The 19,099-nt window shown below is 33.3% G+C and overlaps 2 protein-coding genes across 3 annotated transcripts; one reads left to right on the top strand and one right to left on the bottom strand.

Moving 5' to 3' along the window:
• The first annotated feature begins 2,271 nt into the window (after positions 1-2,271).
• Positions 2,272-9,749, top strand: LOC113702715 (probable protein phosphatase 2C 59). Of its 2 annotated transcripts, none has more exons than XM_027223848.2 (9): positions 2,272-2,410; positions 2,583-2,882; positions 4,975-5,102; positions 5,717-5,815; positions 5,898-6,056; positions 8,269-8,355; positions 8,439-8,530; positions 9,013-9,087; positions 9,314-9,749. In XM_027223848.2, the coding sequence occupies exons 2-9, from the start codon at positions 2,800-2,802 to the stop codon at positions 9,473-9,475; spliced, it is 885 nt and encodes a 294-aa protein (XP_027079649.1). In that variant the 5' UTR covers positions 2,272-2,410; positions 2,583-2,799; the 3' UTR covers positions 9,476-9,749. The 2 variants fall into 2 exon arrangements, with proteins under 2 accessions (XP_027079649.1, XP_071917754.1); XM_072061653.1 differs by having other exon boundaries at positions 9,013-9,099; positions 9,314-9,524.
• A 4,990-nt stretch (positions 9,750-14,739) lies between these two features.
• Positions 14,740-17,457, bottom strand: LOC113703349 (subtilisin-like protease). The gene has a single exon (XM_027224688.2). The coding sequence runs from the start codon at positions 17,348-17,350 to the stop codon at positions 15,074-15,076; it is 2,277 nt and encodes a 758-aa protein (XP_027080489.1). The 5' UTR covers positions 17,351-17,457; the 3' UTR covers positions 14,740-15,073.
• Between the last annotated feature and the right edge of the window lie 1,642 nt (positions 17,458-19,099).

Below are 19,099 nucleotides of genomic sequence, written 5' to 3'. Positions count from 1 at the left end.
CCCATAACAAAAGTAGTTACTTTTTGTTAGTACTGTATGAAAACAGTTAATCCCATAAGGAAAAGAAGTTTAGTTGTTTATCAAAAAAAAAAAAAAAAAAGAAGAAGAAGAAGGAAGTTTTGTTAAGCAGGCAGGTGTCGTAGGACTCCTGTTTGCTGCCCATCTTCAAATTAAATTTGAGTTAATTGATAGATATCAATCATAACATAATAGTAAAAGGGTTAATATCAGAAACCTCCCCTGAGATTTATTGTAATATTACCTGGCACTCTTGAAGTTTCAGAAATCTCATATAGCTCCCCTTGAATGAGAATTTGTGTAATATTATCACCCCTTACGTATACAAGTAATATTAAAAAAATGCATTGGAGAAGAGAGATTATATTATCCTTGTGCAATTTGATTTGTGACTTTTGAAATATGAAAAAAAGACATATAAGGTGGAATATTAAACCTAGAATAAAAGAAGGTTGCAAAAGTAGGAACAAGAAGTGTAATAAGTAGGAACAAGGACGAAATTAAATATTATAAAAAGGCAAAAGTTTCAAGAGATTGGTCGCAACAAGAAAGAAATTAAGAGCAAAGAAACACAAAAGTTTTGCTACAAAGAGGGAAATTAGAATGAAAATTTTAGGAGATTGGTTATGCCAATGACAAACATTAAAAGTACAAATTTTTGAATTGTTTGGCAAAGACGAACATTAAAAGCAACAAAGAAGAAGAAAAATATTTAGATAGCATTCTTGTTATTTGTTTTTAGCTCAAATTTTTTTAACATTTTCCCAGCCTTTTGCTTCTTGTCATTTCAATGTCTTTGATTGGGACATCTAGTCATATTATATTCATAGGTAGGGCTGCAAACGAATCGAACTGTTCACGAGCCGCTCGCGAGCAGCTCGAGTCAAGCTCGAGTCGAGCTCGAGTTCAAAATATTAAGCTCGTTAGCTGGCGAGTCGGCTCGCGAGCTCGAGTATATATATAATATTTTTTATTTTTTTTTATTTTAGGTATATATATATATATATTTATTTTTATTTTTAATTATATATATTTTTATTTTTTATTTTAATAGTAAAATTACATATATATCCTTAATATTTTTATTATTTATTAAAAATATATTATTTTATTTATTTTAAAAAAAATAAAATAATTATTTTTTAATTTTTTTCGAGCTCGAGCTCGAAAATTGCTGGCTCGTCGAGCTCGAGTTTGGTAAAATTTAGTCGAGATTCTGCTCGATTAGCCCAAAACTCGACTCGACTCAGTTCGTTTGCAGCCCTATTCACAGGGGAGGTAAGTGAGATTTGAAACTTTGGGTGTGCCATGTGATATTAGGATGAATCTCGGGAGAAGTTTCTGAAATTAACCCATAGTAAAAATGGGTAACTTGTTATTTTATTTTTTGGAATTTGTTTTAATTTATTAAATGTAATTAAAGAAAGTTTTATGCTAGATTTTTTTTTCTATTTGATTACAACAACAATACAAAATATCTTACTGTGAGCCATGCAATTCTTAACTAAACGTTAATATCAACTAGTGAGTGAGTACATTCTATATGTGTGTATATTTTAGGGAAAAGATAAATAATGTAAATAACTGTATCGATATAGTCATATAGAGGTTTAAATAAATATGGAGAAATCAAATCAGAGCAACTTGAAGAGGAAAACATGGTTTTAAGTTTTTAATTGTAACTATATTATGATCATTTTGCCCTTTATGTTAAGGATAAAATTGGCAAGTAATTTTTTAAAAACACCCTTTATTTTATACATATAGATAGATACTTTATATATAGATAGATATTAATAAACGACCGAAAGACTTATTATTGAATTACAACACCACAACCCTAGTGCAGTTTACATTTTTTTTTCTCATTTTGGCGGTAAAATTTATTTTTTTCAAGGTTTATGAGTTTACAAAACATCTTTCTTTCTTTCTTTTTTGTTGACAAAACAAGGAATATTTTCTTCGCAAAGATTTCAAGCTCATAAAATGAACAATAGTTTTGAGAAATGAAAGTTAGACAAAATCATTTGCATAAAATTAGAATGCTAATGCTTTTCAAAAGAATAACAAAAAAGAAAGCACAAAACGGGAAAGAAAGAAAATCAACAATATAAAGCATGTTGCCTTATTACCAAAAGAGAAAAATGAAATAAAAAAGCAAGTTGCTCAAGTAAGACTAAAGTAATTTAACATTTTGTATTACCATTTCTTGCACTTTCGTCCAAAAACTACCCCTTCTTCTCTTCCTTTTCCCCTTTTCTTCCCTCAACAATCTCATCTTATTTGTCATTTTCTTGAATGATTTTCTTCTGTTCTCTTTATATAAACAAATTTCCTTCCCTATCTTACCTTCTCTATCATGGCTTTCCCTTCTCCATTCTCTCTCCTTAAGGTTCTTCCTCTTTTCCTACCCACTTATACAAGACTTGTTCAATATACTTGTCATACCCAAACCCAAAAAAAAAAACCAATCTTTTTTCTCAAAACACATGAATTTTGCTCAGTTCTTCAATTTTTTGATGTGGGTTTTGTCTAATTTGACTTACTTCTTCTTCCTTGTGCAGGTTGGTTATGATGTTGCATGATTGCTAATGACAAAATTGTGACATTGGTCCTATATTGACGAATTTAGTTGTATTGGATCAACGTTTTGTGTGAAATTATCAATTATTTTAATAATAGTTTAAGAAGAAAAGACAAATTTCTCAGTAGTTTGTAATTTTGGTTTTGTGGGATCACCGAGAAAATTCAAGAAAATTTGAGTTAAGGGAAGTTGACAAAATGGGGTATCTGAATTCAGTGTTATCATCATCCTCCAATCAAGTTCATGCTGATGATGCCCCTGTTAGCGGCGGCGGCCTTAGGTATATGTTCCTCTCTTTCTCTTATTCTCTCTTAATATGTTTTTCTATGTAGAATTTGAGATCCTATAATGGGTTTAATTCGTTCTAGGTATTTGGTAATTTATTCCCTTCAATTGCATGCAAATGTTGGCGTTCCTGCTTTTCTTTCATGAGTTTTTTTATTTTCTGGTTGTTTCAATATGCATATGTGGATGCATGTTGGAGTTTATACTGGAACTCTGTTATTCAGATATATCACTAGAAAGTTGGTAATTTTTTGGGTCATTTTTATGTGAAAGGACAAAAAAGAAAAAAAAAAGATTTAGGGGGATTGAAAAAGGAGAATTTGGTTGGGATTATGAGGTTACTTTTTTTTTTATGTTATGTTGGTTTAGGAAAATAATCAGTGGATTTTTTTGATTGAAATTATTGCTGACTTTGGCATATTTCTTTGTGGAAACATGTTATCCTTGAGTTGATCTGTCAGATAATCTGCATAGGAAAGAGATCACTTCTTGAATAAATATTTGCATGTTCGCCATTTATGTCTCAAATAAGTGGTCAATTTTGGAATTAGTGGCATGAAGTAGTTCATTTACAAGAGTTTTTTTTTTTTTTTTTTTTTAAAATTTTCATCATTTGTACAGGGTTTTAGATTATATTTCTTAATTTTTCCAATTACTGATGTGCTGTCAATTTTTTCTTTTCCATTAATATATATATGTATGTGTATATGTATATATATATTTGATTTTTAATTTTTTTGACTTTTTTGGTTGGTTGTTGTTAACTTCTGATTTTGTAATGGAGTCTGAATTAGTTATAAGTTTACAATGTGCAAGACATCATGCTGCAATTTAATTCAACTTGTGTGCTTATCATTAATGCAACAATTGGTCATGCAACATGGATCATGGAAGATTTATATTTGTCACATTATAATTTGATTGGTTTTTATGCATATTCTCTTGATAACTGGTTGTCATGCCGTTTTAAGTTATTTGAGAATCCTGTTCTGGTCTTTCTGCATGCATGAGAGTTCTTCTTGGAAAATCAGATAGTGTTATTTGAATCTTCATGGTGCGAATTCTGTACAAACTAGATTTATGATATCATGCAACTTGAAACGGATTTAACTGCATAATCTACATGACATGTAAAGCCACAGAACTTTGTTTTTGTCGTGTCAGGCATGCCGTGCTGCCAATTCAGAGTAAAAAAATTGTTATAAGTTTAATCTACGTATGAAATTTGACTTCCTATGTTCAATAAACAACATGTTATTATGTCGGCATGCACTGCTGCGGCTTTGGGGGAAGAATACTTTATTATGTTTAATTGTTCGTGTCATTTGACTTTCCTGTGTGCGCTAGGAAAAAACGGTTTCAGGTAATGGCTTTGCTGGATGTTATTCCATTTGCATGTTAAGTTGACTTGGTTTGTCATTGTTGCTTGGACGTGCTCTTGGCATGACTGAGATTTTTAGGGTTTAGACCTCAATTATCAGTGAGACCATAAATTTAGTATTTGCATACTTTTAAGCTAGGATAGGAAATGCAACATACCAGATTAAAATGTCTGTTATATGCTTTACAGCAACTCAACAGTTTTTTGTTTTGAACGACAAGTAATACATGGCGCCAAATCCTTTTTCGTATCCAAAGATTGAAAGTAGTTACATTTGTTGCTACTGTTGATTAACAGCAGAAAGCAGTTGAACACTGGACATGTTTTTGGGATTTAGTTGCTCTGTGGATCTTATATGGGGTTTTCTTTTGCAAATAATTACTGTTTACTCTTGATATGCCTTTTGTCTTAAATAAAAACCTAGAGCTGTACCTGAAGTAATACACAATAGCTTATTGGTTTTGTTATAACATATTTGAGGGTTTGCTTATCCAGTAGTCATTACATCTTTAGATGTATGGTAATGAGCTTTTTTACTGCCAGCCTTGATTTAATATGTTGCTGTTTCTGATGGAATTATAAATGCTGCTAGAATCCAGGAGATGTGTGGCATTAATTTTGGGCAAAACTTAATCAAGTGGTCTGAGGATTTTAATACATTTTAGAATGGTTTCTAACACTTCAATTAACATGTTCCTTTTGACAGCCAAAATGGGAAGTTCAGCTATGGATATGCAAGTTCTCCTGGGAAAAGGTCCTCAATGGAAGATTTCTACGAGACAAGGATTGATGGTGTGGATGGGGAGGTAGTTGGTCTGTTTGGAGTATTTGACGGTATTGTTCTAACTCTCTGTCACTGTTTTATGAATAGAGTAAAGCTCAAACAGAAAAGCTCAGTATCAAGTTTCAGTCCGTTCTTTCTGTGTGCTACCTCTTGCTGAGTTTTCCTGATGTGGTGTTTGCAAAAAAGAGCACATAGAAGTCATAACTTTTAGTGGCTATTTCAAGAAATGCATTGGTATGAGTGTGAATGATCTTTGTTGAATTCAACCTCCTGTGTATCCAAGTTTATGTCCTAATAGTGCTTTAAGATTCTCTGAAAAGTGTGCATTTTCTCAATCGTAATAGATATTGCATTGATATTAGATTACAGTTTATTAAATGGTTTAATGTTTACATATTTAATACTTTTCCTGTTCAGAAGCTGATACGAAGTCCTTATCATATTTACTTTTTTGACCTAAAATGTTAGGTTTTGGATGTTTCGATAAAATGGTTCAGAGGCGTTTCTGTTGACTGATAGTCATGAGCAACTTTCCAGATACTTTACATGGAAAACTGGATGCCAATACCACATGCATTTAAGTGTAGCTGAAAGTCACGTTTTACTGCACTTGTTTAATTTTCTTTGTTTACTTTGTGCTTAATATTTTCTGCAATTATAACAGGCCATGGAGGTGCAAGAGCTGCTGAATATGTCAAACAGAACCTTTTTAGTAATCTGATCAGGCATCCTAAATTCATTTCTGATACCAAGTCAGCTATAGGTATGTATTCTTTATCCAGTTCTTTGTATGGTATATGAACTTTTTAGTGACTGCACTGGTAATGTTCTCTCCTTCTGCTCAGCTGATGCATACAGCCATACAGACTCAGAGTTTCTGAAATCAGAAAATACTCAAAATCGAGATGCTGGATCTACAGCTTCTACTGCTATCCTTGTGGGCGACCGCCTGTTGGTTGCCAATGTTGGGGATTCTAGAGCTGTTATTTGCAGAGGTGGTAATGGTAAGCCTCAAGTCAAAGTTCTCATCAAAGCTTCAGCTCTTTATTTCCGATTACATTCACTATTTATTTTGTCCAACTATGTTGTCTTTTGTAAGATCTGCCTTCCATTGCAGTTTGTAACCTCTCTCTTTTGTGTTTGTTAACTGCACTTTTTACTACTGAAGCTGTCAATAATTATTGAACCTGCCACCATGGACTACTTTTAAGCAGTACATTAGTACTTGCTATAAATGATGGTTCACATTTAATACTCTGTGCTGGTTTTATTCTTTTGTAAGACTAGAAATATATGATTGGCTCTGTACAGTGGAAAGGCAGTTTTGTCATGTTTCCTATGTTGCTAAAATCTGACGTCCTTGTTCGCCTCGATGTTGTTTATGATTGAAAGTGGCTTTCCCTGTAAACAAGGGATTCTTTTGTTACATGCTGTTTTCTTATTATAGCATTAATCCTTTAACACATTATTGCATAAAGCCTGATGGTTTTAGGAAACATTTTTAACTCTAGTTTCCCATGGTTAATTTTTGGTCCCTATTTGTGTTGGAATCAAGGCTAAAAGGTTTAAGTGATAAGTGCTGATTTGGGTAGAATAGTAACAATATTTGGGTTCAAAAAGTTGCTGGGATACTTGATTGCCTTGGGATTTACTTCCTAAGGTTGCTCTGTGGCACCTTTTCGTTGGATTCAAGGCTAAATGTAAGTGTTACGTGTTGATTTGGGTAGAATAGGGACAATTTTTGGGTTCAAAAAGTGGCTGGGATATCTAGACTGCCCTGGGATTTTCTTCCTAACATTAGCTTTTAATAATAGATTTAAGTTCCAAAAAGATCATGAAGGTCCATAAGTTAAAATCGTGAATTTTTTTTCTGTGGAATTGAAAGATCAGATTGACAGTGATAGACGCCAAGACTTCTGACATTATATCATACTCCTAGTAGAGGACAACCAGAAACCAGAATGATTTCCCATATGACCAATTCTACATCACCTAAACCACCTTCACGATTTTACTGATCCATATAGTTTTGGAACATTTTTGTCTTTCAAAGTTGCTAAAATACCCTCGTCCACTAAGATGAAAAAGGGCAAATTAAGCATTGATGTAAGAAGTAACATGACTACAACAAAGAGCTTTGAAGCAGTTGTGTTGAGTTTGATGCAACTTTTAAGATTTATTTGATGATTACGGCAAAAATAATTATGGCAAAATGTGATTGAGCTTCTTATCGGTTGCATGCTTGTTGGGTGGATAAAAATTGGCCTATGGTTTAGGGTACCATAGAGGTATACAATCTTCTAATCCATTTAAGATTGTCACACTGTGACCTTGTGTTCTTTAGCTTTCAGAATTATAAGGACATAAGTGCTATAGAACTTGTGAACCATGCTGAATGCTCCTAATATTGAATTTCATCTCTTTGCTACTTAATTATTCTGAAGTCTTGAACTTCTGTATCCTAAACTGCTCTTCTACTTAATAAAGCACTTCAACATTACTAATTTTTTTCGCCTTAGTAAACCTTTTGAAAGTAATTATTAATTTTCCATAATATCCGCATTTGATGAATTATCACGACTCTGAGCCCATGATAATTTTTGAGCAGGCAAGGCAGTAGCACAGCTAAAGCATTAAGGAAGTGTAATCTAGAATATAAAAGCTGCTTCTTTGTCTATAAAGCACTTTCAAGAATTTTCACAAGATAACATGTTCCTTTTTTTTTGTCACTACATATTAAGCTAAAAGTTTGGAAAAAGCTCCTTGTTATCCCCTCTTGTATTTGCTCTGTTCAAATTGAGATTGATGGACACATAAAACTAAAGTATCAAACTCTTTTGAGAGAGTTGCATTGTGATTAGTCATTGTCTAATAAATAAAGCAATTTTCCCTAGTGAATACCCCCATGACAAACATGTTTTAATGATATCTGGTTATGTACACAAAGAGAACAGAAGCATCTCTTGGATAATATCATAGTTGTTTTTACCTATAAAATATTGTGGATTACATATTAGAAGTCTTTATTCTGGGCCATGGAGTGATGCTGGGTCCTCTTAAATTTTGTATGCTAAATTATTAACTCATGAATTAAGAACAAGATTATTGACTAAAAGAAATTAATGGTTATTCTAAATGTTGGGTTTTACTTGTAGACTTCTACTTAAAACATTATTTTCTGTTTGCCTTTAATTAATGTTGCTATCTTTTTTGTAGCTATTGCCGTTTCGCGGGATCACAAGCCAGACCAGACTGATGAACGCCAACGGATTGAGGATGCTGGTGGTTTTGTGATGTGGGCAGGTATAGACAGGCTTTTTTTGTTTGCAAGGTTTATATTTCATTTTAAATTTATTAAAATTTTTTTTTTGTTTCCATTGTCTCAGGAACTTGGAGAGTTGGAGGTGTACTTGCTGTTTCTCGTGCATTTGGTGATAGACTTTTGAAGCAGTATGTAGTCGCTGATCCTGAAATCCAGGTATGACTGAGAGATCTACTTTAATAGAATTGAAAGTAGTGTACTCTTTGTTTACCTGAATGTACACACCGCAAGTGATAAACATGATAGAATATTTTCTTTATCAAAATTAGAAAAACAAATTTGTTACATAATTCAGTTGGCTTGGTAAATGCCTACTGATATCCCCTCTTCACCTCTCTCTCTCTCTCTCTCTCTCTCTCTCTTTGTTATGTTGTTTGTATGTGTACAGCCAATATTTTATATCTACGTAATGTGTTTATGCCTTTGGCGTCTCTATATGTAAATTTGTCTATACATTGCGTGAAAAAGATCCCATAGACTGGTGAACGTACAATTAACACTTGTGTGCTTGCATATCATAATGATCTTCATATATGTGTTCTGATCTGTGCCGTAAAGGATTGCATCTCTTCATGTTTGATTGGAACTTGACAGTATTGAAGCATGCTGACGGATAACATTTATTTGAATAACTGCAGGAGGAAAAGGTTGATAGCTCACTTGAGTTCCTTATCCTCGCAAGTGATGGGCTTTGGGATGTCGTGACAAATGAGGTTTGACACTTGGTTTGTTTTGCCATTCCCAGACTTTCTATAACAGATTATCCTTTGATCATTTTCCGCCCTATTAAAGTGATATCCTGCTTATCAGAACTTCAACTTTAGATGGATGTCTAGCTAAACAGGAATCAAAACGAAAAGTTGCATTCATGTAACTTTCAGCTCACAGTGTGTTGTACTGCATATTATTTTTGTGGAAATAATTTTTCAAATCACACAGGAAGCTGTCTCTATGGTTAAGCCCATTAAAGATCCTGAGGATGCGGCTAAAAGGCTGATGCAGGAAGCACATCAGCGAGGTAGTGCAGACAACATTACTGTTGTCGTCGTTCGTTTTCTCGGTGACCAAGAAGGATCTTCTTCTCATGGTGGCTCTGGCTAAGAACTGTTTTGTATCCTTAGCGTATTTATTTGCTTCTGGTTGATGGAAATTATGACTTAGCAATAGACTTTTACTTGAAGTACAACCATAGAAACATAGACTTGGAACTGTCATTAGTGAAGCTGTTGGCCTTTAGACATGACTCAGTGTAATATTCAGCTTTGTTGGTTTACATACTTTAGCTTTCATTTCTATTTGTTCCATTTTTTTTTTTTAACTTCCGTATTGTTTTGTATATTGTATATATTGGGAAAGATTGGTGGATTTTTATGTTTTTCGCACTGTTCAATGATGCAAAGTTGGTGTAATTCTAGTAGACAATTGCTTTGCAGTTTCTTCTGAAAACATGGAAAGGGTGACTGAATATTCTGTTTAGTTGGGAACATATTTCTTGTAAAATAGTTTATGCATTTTTTCTTGAACAAGGTGTAAAATCGTTACACCTTGCTCCAATTGGAAAATATAAAACTTCAAACTACTTTTTTTTTATATAGTTTTTTCCTTCAGTCTCCTCCTTTCGGGTTTCTATAAACTATCTATGTACCCCCAAACAAATAAAAAAAAATCCCTTTTTTGTTTGCGAAACTTCTCGTCAAACCATTATTAGGACCTATAATTTTTAGTTCGACAGAGACTCTAACCCTTGCAACGGATTTGAGGGCCTATAAACTGATTTTGTCTGAATATATCCTTCGAGATCTTGACTGCCAAGAGCAGCTTATTAGTGTTTAAAATGAAAGCATAATTTCAGCATTTAAAATCATTATATATATATATATATATATATATTTTCGGGTTGTAAAAGGGAATAGTAGATGTATAAATTTGATTTAGATTAAAGGGATATTTTGGAATCTCTTTTAAATTTTTTTTTAAAAGAGGTAGGGATTCGAACCTCCGACCTACAGCCTAAAAAGGAACTAAGTCCTTTTTTGGAGGCCACTTTAAAATCATTATAGGATATAGGGTAAATTCAAAATTATCATACCTTGCATGGCTGAATACTTGTTTGTTGTCTGCCCTCAGGTTTTAGAAGGGTAAGTTTTGTTTTCTACCCTTTAAGTTTACACCAATTGTCACTATACAACTCAAACTTAAATTTAGCATTTTTACATTCTAAATTCTTAAACTCATTCCACTTTGATCTAGTTGTGAGCATACTGCCTGATGATTTCAATTAGAGGTGCCAAAATGGATGACTTGGGCGGGTTTGGGTTGGGTAAAATGGGTAATGGGTATAAGTGAGTCAACTCATTTATACTCATTTAATTAGATGGGTATAAATGGGTAAGTCAAAAAATGAATTGGGTAATCCAATTACTCATTTATAACCCATTTATTTTAACTTTTTGTAAACTCATTTAAATTCATTTTTGCAAACTAAGTTATCAATTTATACCACTCTTTGTACCCATCATTAGTTTTAAATATTTACTTATAATGTTCAATAAACTTAATTACCAATTTTTTTTCATTTATACTCTATGTCACAAAATTACCTATTATTTAATAATTGAATAATAAGAATATAAAAATTTTGAACTAAGTACTATAAAAATTAATATAAAAACTTAATCCAAAAATTTTGAACCCCTAACATTTTTTCATATATAAATTTAAAATTTCATTTAATAAAGATAAGAAAATAGGCTAAAATTTATCATAAATTGGCAATGCTAAAAAATGAGCAAGTTAACAAACTAAGAGAAAATAAAATAAAATAAAAATAAAATAAAATAAAAATAATAATAATAATAATAATAATAATAATAATAATAATAATAATAATAATAATAATAATAATAATAATAATAATAATAATAATAATAATAATAATAATAATAATAATAATAATAATAATAATAATAATAATAATAATAATAATAATAATAATAATAATAATAATAATAATAATAATAATAATAATAATAATAATAATAATAATAATAATAATAATAATAATAATAATAATAATAATAATAATAATAATAATAATAATAATAATAATAATAATAATAATAATAATAATAATAATAATAATAATAATAATAATAATAATAATAATAATAATAATAATAATAATAATAATAATAATAAAAACAAAAGTAATGTTATAGTCCATTCAAACCTAAAATGTTGAAAGTAATGTTATAGTCCATTCAAACTAAATGTCTAACATTTTTGTCGAAGTCTAAATTGACCTTTCTTTCCGACAAAACTTTTTTTTTTGGAGCTCTTTCTGGCAAGGCCTTGTTTCTGCAGAAAAAGACAAGAACAGGTAAAAAATGTCAAGTAATAAATTTCAACAAATCTTTAGTAGATCTAGTTATCTATAGTGCAAAATTGAATCCCATAAGAACATCGATCAAGTAAAGGCTTCTAATTTGATCAAGTAAGGGTTAAATGATACATAGTTTTCTATTCCCTTTTTAGTTCTTAAGGTAGTTATGAATAATTATATAATTGGCAGTTTTTACAACATACAATCTACTTTGAAATAAGAAAATTAAGAAAGGTAATTCATGAAAGAAGTAGAATCCAAATACCAAGAGATTGTCCAATTATATTAAATTTATGTCATCCTCATGTATGTGATCATGAAAGGTTTCCAACAAGCATTTTCTCCCAATATGTTTTGTTAATTTTTTTTAATTTTAAATTTTGTGCTCTAAGGTTATACAATAAGCACGTGTACCAAAGGGATGAATCTGTTATTATTACTCTAAATTACCAATCAAAACATGTATCACATACAATTTCGTGAAAAAGATTTACCTTTTGTGGAAAAAAAAAAATCTTTTGGGCTCGCTGCATATTGTGTGTTCTTAAAAGGGCCAAGTAAAAGAACCCAATTTCTTATTAGGTAACGTTAGTCAGTCACTCTAAAGTTGACTGTGTTTTTAGATTATAAATAAAGGGGGTGGGGGGGGGGGGGGGGGGGGTTGATAAGGGTGTCATTTGGGCACTCACTAACACAACAAAAATTCACCTAACCTATCATGTATATATACATACTAACAGTTATTACCTTCCCTTGCATTTCTATATTTTTCCTGCTTACTCTTATCTGCACTCCTTTGTATTTATTTACTTTTCCTAATTAATCTTATATTTCTAAAAATATGATACCTGAAATATATCTTTACGCGTAGTGCACCCGTTGGACAGACCCTATAAATAAAGTAGCTAAGCTTCTAGATTGTTCAACGTTTGATTTACCAAAAATTTAGAAAGCATGATCATCATAATCTTTTTTTTTTTTTTTTTAGTTACCTCCCACCCATCCTCACAACGCTTTCCACCTCCAACTGTTAGACTCAGATTCGAAACCCTGAACTTGATAATGAGGAGAATTATAAGAGTCCTCCCCTAGACATGATCATATAATTTATTTGACTATACACTTAATATTAGGGCTGCCAACAGTTAGGATTTGGACCTAGACCCGACTCGGATTCGTTAGTTTTTTTCGAGTATAGGTTGAGAAATAATCCTGTTACCAAAACCTGGGCCTGTACCCAATTACTCTAACAAAAAAATGGGTTGGATACAGAATATAGGATTCCGATCCGTATCCTTCCTGTACTTGTTTAATAATTAAAAAATATAAATACTTCTAAATATAATAATAATTCTTTTACAATAAATACGTCTGTGTAAGCCAATTCATATCATAGAGAACTGCTTGAGGTGTTGTTAAATTGATGCATTGTCATTCTTGATGGCTCTATAACCCAATTCATACACAAATTTTGTCGGGCCTTATTTTTTTTTGGGTAGATCCGGACTCGACTTAGGACCCGCCAGACCCTATTCCAAGACTGTAAGCACAAAACCCATCGGATAGATGAGTCGGGTCTAGAATTGGTACATTATAACGGATTCAAATCTGAAATTTTTAATTTTGACCTGTACCTGACGAGTTGATAGAACTACTTAATATCTTCTAAAAGAAAATAAATATTATGTAAAAGAAAAACTTTAATGCACTAGTATATTTCATAAAATTCTTTCTTAAGTGATCTAAATTATCTCAAAAATAATTAAGTGATCTAAATTATACGCATATGGATTCCGCTTGAATTCACAAGTATATAATTGCTTGTGGTTCTTTCTTAATTTAAAATGATATAAAAGTCTAGCATGAATCTTCTTCAAAAGTCAGACGTCATCTCTGAAATTGTTGACTCCCCCTGTGATCCTCACACTAAACCTCTGATATTTACTAGGATGCATGCAAACAATGGACTTAAACATCAGTAATTCTTAACTGTAAAAACCTTTATGCACATTCTATAATTTTTAATTTCTTATCTTTTTGTAATTGACGTACACGAATTTTGGAGAAACCAGCAAAGGATGAATAACTTCTTACAGCTAATGAAACCTAGATGCAGCAATCTGAACAAGATTCTGTCAAATAAAAGGAAAAAAAAAAAAAGATGGAGCGAGGCATAGGTATGCTGCTTCATTTATTCGTTTGTTTTTTGGGACAGCAAATGTTACCTAATTATTAGATTTGACATGAAAAGAAGGCCAATATTTGGTGTTTTCTCATACACCCGCCTGGTTCTGGTTCTGGTTTGATCAGCAAGGCAACCGGATGAGTAATGTATACGAGAAAGTGGAAGTTAGAAAGCCCATTTGATACCATAATCGAAGGAATTGGGATTAATAAATTCCAAAGAAATCTTGAAATGGCAGATGATTGTTTGTTTCATGTACTGTGGGGAGCATTGTTGGCATTGGAGCCATATGAAACTATCAATCCTTGGAAGAATTTCCATCGGTTCTTGAATAACATTTAAAGCCATATGAAACTAGACAAGAATCCCAATGAAATGAACTCAAGCTGGTGGCCCAGAAACTTACGTATCGTCATATCCTATCATGTAAGTTAAACAAATTCATTATTAACAGTATGTTTTAATGTATGGTTAAAAATAAAAAAGCTCCTCTGTGGTAAAGTTATTTTACAGAAAAGGCCCCTGTGATTTCAAATCATACGCGTCGGTACCTTATGATTTAAAGTAAGGTGAAAAATCGACGAAAATCGTTAAATTTAACGTGTTTGATGTAAACGCGCTGGACCTGCGAGTCGTTCTTCTAAAAAACAAATTTTTAAGACAGATTTTGACCTAATATACCTATTTTGCCCCTCAGATCTTCATAAAATTGCCGTGACTCTTCTTCAACTTCGCCCCAAACTTGCGGAAATCAACTATTTTTACTTATATTATTAGTGAATGAAATTCACGAATCTCTTCAGCTATTTTTTTTGCTTATATTATTAGAGTATTTCTGTCATTTCATTCATAACTTTTTTTTTTAACGTCAATAGTTCAAATTACTTTAAATCATGAGGTACTGATACATATGATTTGAAACACAAGGGGCTTTTCTATAGAATAACTATATCACGGGATTTTTTTTGTTTTTTACCCTTTAATGTGAATTCAGTAGTCCTCGTAGGGTGCCCGAGGTGCTTACAGTCACTAATAACGAAAAGGTAACTTCAGAAAACAAATCTGGCGAGATTTCTAACTTGACTTAGATGGTATAGATTCCACCTAGGTTACTGAGTTTTGCCACAACCTTTTACATAGAATTTAGAATCACTGAAATTGGACTCCTAACAGAGTGCTTGTCTGAATTCCATGTAAGAAGTCCTTGAGAATAGCCAGCACTACCAGAATTTGCCAATCGGGCGAATGTAACTGTGTACGTGATTCTCTGGTTCAACCCTGAGAAGTTGAGCGTGCTTGGTTCCACAGTCACGTCTACACCAGCTGGTGGGGCCATATGGACTGTGTAAGATGAATTAACCTCGCCAACATTGGTCACTGACCTTGTATATCTCACCAAATTTGATCCCAGAATGATTGAAAAAGAAGGATAATTTAGTTGTGCTTCCGGGATACTTGATTCCGCTGAGCAACTCACTGGACGTTGCAGAATGAGCCTAACAGCTATGTCATTGTTATATAGCCCGCATAAATACGGTATGTAGTCATTAGGTTCAATGTCGTAGACTAGTCCTGGATTGTTTGCCGCCAATGGGTTCACATGGCCTGCGCCAGTGGCGAAGACATTCGCAGGTTGGAGCGTCTGATCCTCAATAGGTTGGGTTTCAAGGTTCAGGCTATCAGCCGTTGTCACAATTGCAGATTTAATGGCAGCAGGAGACCAATCAGGGTGTGCACTCTTGAGCAAAGCTGCCACACCGCTAAGATGAGGACAGGACATTGAAGTGCCAGAGATTATGTTGAACGTGGCTTTTGTATTTGTGTTGTTATCCACAGATTTATGCCATGCTGCAAGGATGTTTACTCCAGGACCTATGATGTCTGGTTTGAGAATGCCAGGGCTTGCCTGATTTGGACCTCTAGAAGAAAATGAAGCAACCACTGGAGCATGAAAATCTCCAATGGCGGTTCCGTTGAAGAATATTGTTGCTGTGGGCGAGTTTGTAGAGCTCGTGTAAGTCATTATCTTGACTGCATCAGCATAACTCACATCTGTTGCAGGTAGAACATGAGCGTCGGCTGATGTTGTATAGCCCTCATGCTTCTGGTTCATGATGATCATTGCAGCACCACCAGCAGCCTTCACAATTCGCCCTTTGGTAATTGCTGATATCTTACCTGTCTGACATAACACTACTTTTCCTTTGACATCAACGCTGTTTAATGATTCGGAGCTACAGTATGCAGCCTCAGATCCAGGATAAACTAGAGGTAACAAGGTTGAAGGGAAGTCCACAGGTTGGAAAGCTGATTCTCCCTCTAAAACCTCATGATTTCCAAGCAAAGCACTGGCCCTTATTTTTCTGTCTATGGTGCTTGCCCCAACAGTGAGAACCCACGGGGCCTCGTTAGCCAAAGACTCAGTTGAAGGGCCTTTATTTCCAGCAGAGCAACTAACGAAGATGCCTTTCTCCATTGCACGGTATGCACCAATAGCAATATTATCAACGTAGAAAGGTTTAGATTTTCTACCAAGGGAAAGGGACATCACATCTACTCCATCTGTAATAGCAGCATCCATTGCGGCCAAAATGTCGCCCTCACTGCAATTTTCATCACTACTACATACTTTATAAATCGCCAAGTGAGCGAGAGGAGCTACGCCAACAGCAGTCCCATTAGCATTTCCATAGACATTGGCGCCTTTGACATAGTTTCCCGCAGCAGTGCTTGCAGTATGAGTACCATGGCCGGTCTCATCCAGTGGTGTGCCGTTTCCAACGCCGAAGTATCTTGCTCCAATGAGTTTATTGTTACATTGGGATGCAAAGCTGAATTCACACTTTCCCTTCCATTTAGCAGGTAGTGGAGGCATTCCTTCATCGCTGAATGATGGATGGTCCGGAGTGATTCCAGTGTCTATGACTCCAATGATAACACCTTTGCCGTAATTGGATTCTTCCCAGAATCCCATATTCTGTTGTAACCCAAGAAAAGCAGGAGAATGAGTCGTGTGTAGAGACAATTTTTGTTGGGGCTGCGCAGATATGAAGCCTTTCTTCTTCTCCATTTGTTTCACTTCTCCCTCAGATAATCTCGCAGCAAATCCTGTGAACACATTGTAGTAGGAATAAACAAGCCGGGACGGCAAGCCCTCATCATTTGAGCTTGCTGTGGTTGTTGATAGAAAAGAAGAATACCAGCTTTCTAAGTCTTCTGATGACTCTCTAACTATTTCAGCATCAGGTGCCTCAACATGAACAATATACGTTTCTAAGCTGCTCATTGGAGGCAAATCACTGGCAATCGTTGCTAAAAAATGGAAGCTGAACGTCCAAATGAGAGTGGAAATAGCCATCAAAGCTATCTTGAAAAAGGACTGATTGAAGCTTCTGCTTTCTAATTTCATTTTTTAGTTAACTGTAAGTAACCTGTCTGAGCCCCTAAATGGAGCAAATAACTGTGCAGCTTGGTTTTGTATTTCAGCTATTGTAGAAAGCTAAGATACGCTAAAGTGGAGAGTGCAACTGATACTAAATTTCCGTCTTGAGTAAGTAGGATTTATAGTGCTGCAATTATGCAATTTTTAAGAAATATCAAATTCGTCGTTGGTCCTTGGATGATAAGCTGGCTTCCCTGAGAAAAAAAACAGATCATTAAATGCTCCATGAGCGAAGTAGTTGATTGCCAAACTTTTAAGGGGCATGCATGCTATCCTTTTCGGCCATTGCCAGTAATAAGGAGAAGTACGTAGTCACGGAAGACTTTCTTGTCTATTTAGCTGGCTTAATAGATATACTTAATTGTTCTTATAAAATTGTTCTTTAGCTGTAAAATTTTTTGGCTAACAAACCTTTTATAGAGGATATATTAAAGTACTTTGTATCAATTGATCTTGGAAAAAGAAACTGTACCGTCATAAGAAACAACAAAATTCAATGCCATCGTTTAATATAAAATGTACAATACTAGGAAATTAATTCTCACTGGCCAACTTAGAGAAAATGTACCTCTAAAATTAGGAAATCTCTCAATGATTCTAGTTTCACTTTTCACAAGCCAAAAACGTTAAAAGAAATAATATAAACATAATTATTACTCACATTTTTCCTAAAAAAAATGCAGCGTCGAGAAATTGGTTTATACAACTAAATAACAAAATTAAATAGTGAAAACATACTACATTGGCTGAGGAGGCCTTAGTCTAATGGCTAAAATTAAGGGTCCAAAACTTAGAGATTCTAGATTTAAATCTCCCTTCCTCCTCCCCGTTTTATTAGATCTTACCCTTCCCTTGCTAAAAAAAAATTAAAATAAAGGTATTACATTGAAGAAATATTTTTGCACTAACCAACCTAGTAATTTTAATTATAATTGTAAAATAAGGGAGTGCTTCATTGTTTCAAAAGTTTTTCACTAACCATCCGTCTTAAAAAGAGAACTATAATATTTCATACTAAATTTTTTTAGTAAAGTAAAATGTACCATTAAAAAAAAGAACTTTTGAACGGGAAAATAGAGTTCTTAGACACAAGTCTAATGATTTTTCTATTGATGATAGTGATAATATCGATAGTAAACAAATCATGCTATCATTTAATATGGAATGTTGACATTGAAAAAAAAGATTTATCAGTGGCAACTCAGAAATTCAAAATAATTGTAATAGTAAAAGGTGGTTTCTGAAGAGCCTTTATAGTGGCAAAAAATTCCTTCAATTTATAGGTTCAAATAATTAAAGCTGTTAATCTGGAGTAGAAAAAGATTTTTTTCCCCAATTGTTGTCCTTTCATATTAAATTACAGAACTGTTTTGTGATTTAGCAACACAAAGTAGCTTCGTGGCAGTAGATTATTTTATCAAAGGAATTAATGAGAAGAGACATATAATATTTTAAAAAAATAAACAAATTGAATTGAAGTTGTTATGCAGTGACGTTATGATGAAAGAAAGCTCACTAAATCTTAATTTCTCTGTTTAGTTTTTTAGAGAGAGAGAGAGAGAGAGAGAGAAGTTTGAATGGAATAATTGATAATTGTTACTGGGTTTAGGAAAATGATAAAGTAATCTGGGTTTAGGAGTGCATTGAGGGAATTTGAGATGAGGTATACTGTGAAGGATCCTAGACTGTACAGAAATATGGATCAACTTTTTATCT

This window comes from Coffea arabica, chromosome 8e, assembly GCF_036785885.1.
Source record: "Coffea arabica cultivar ET-39 chromosome 8e, Coffea Arabica ET-39 HiFi, whole genome shotgun sequence".
Lineage (NCBI taxonomy): Eukaryota > Viridiplantae > Streptophyta > Magnoliopsida > Gentianales > Rubiaceae > Coffea > Coffea arabica.
This window is presented reverse-complemented; position numbering and strand designations above follow the sequence as displayed.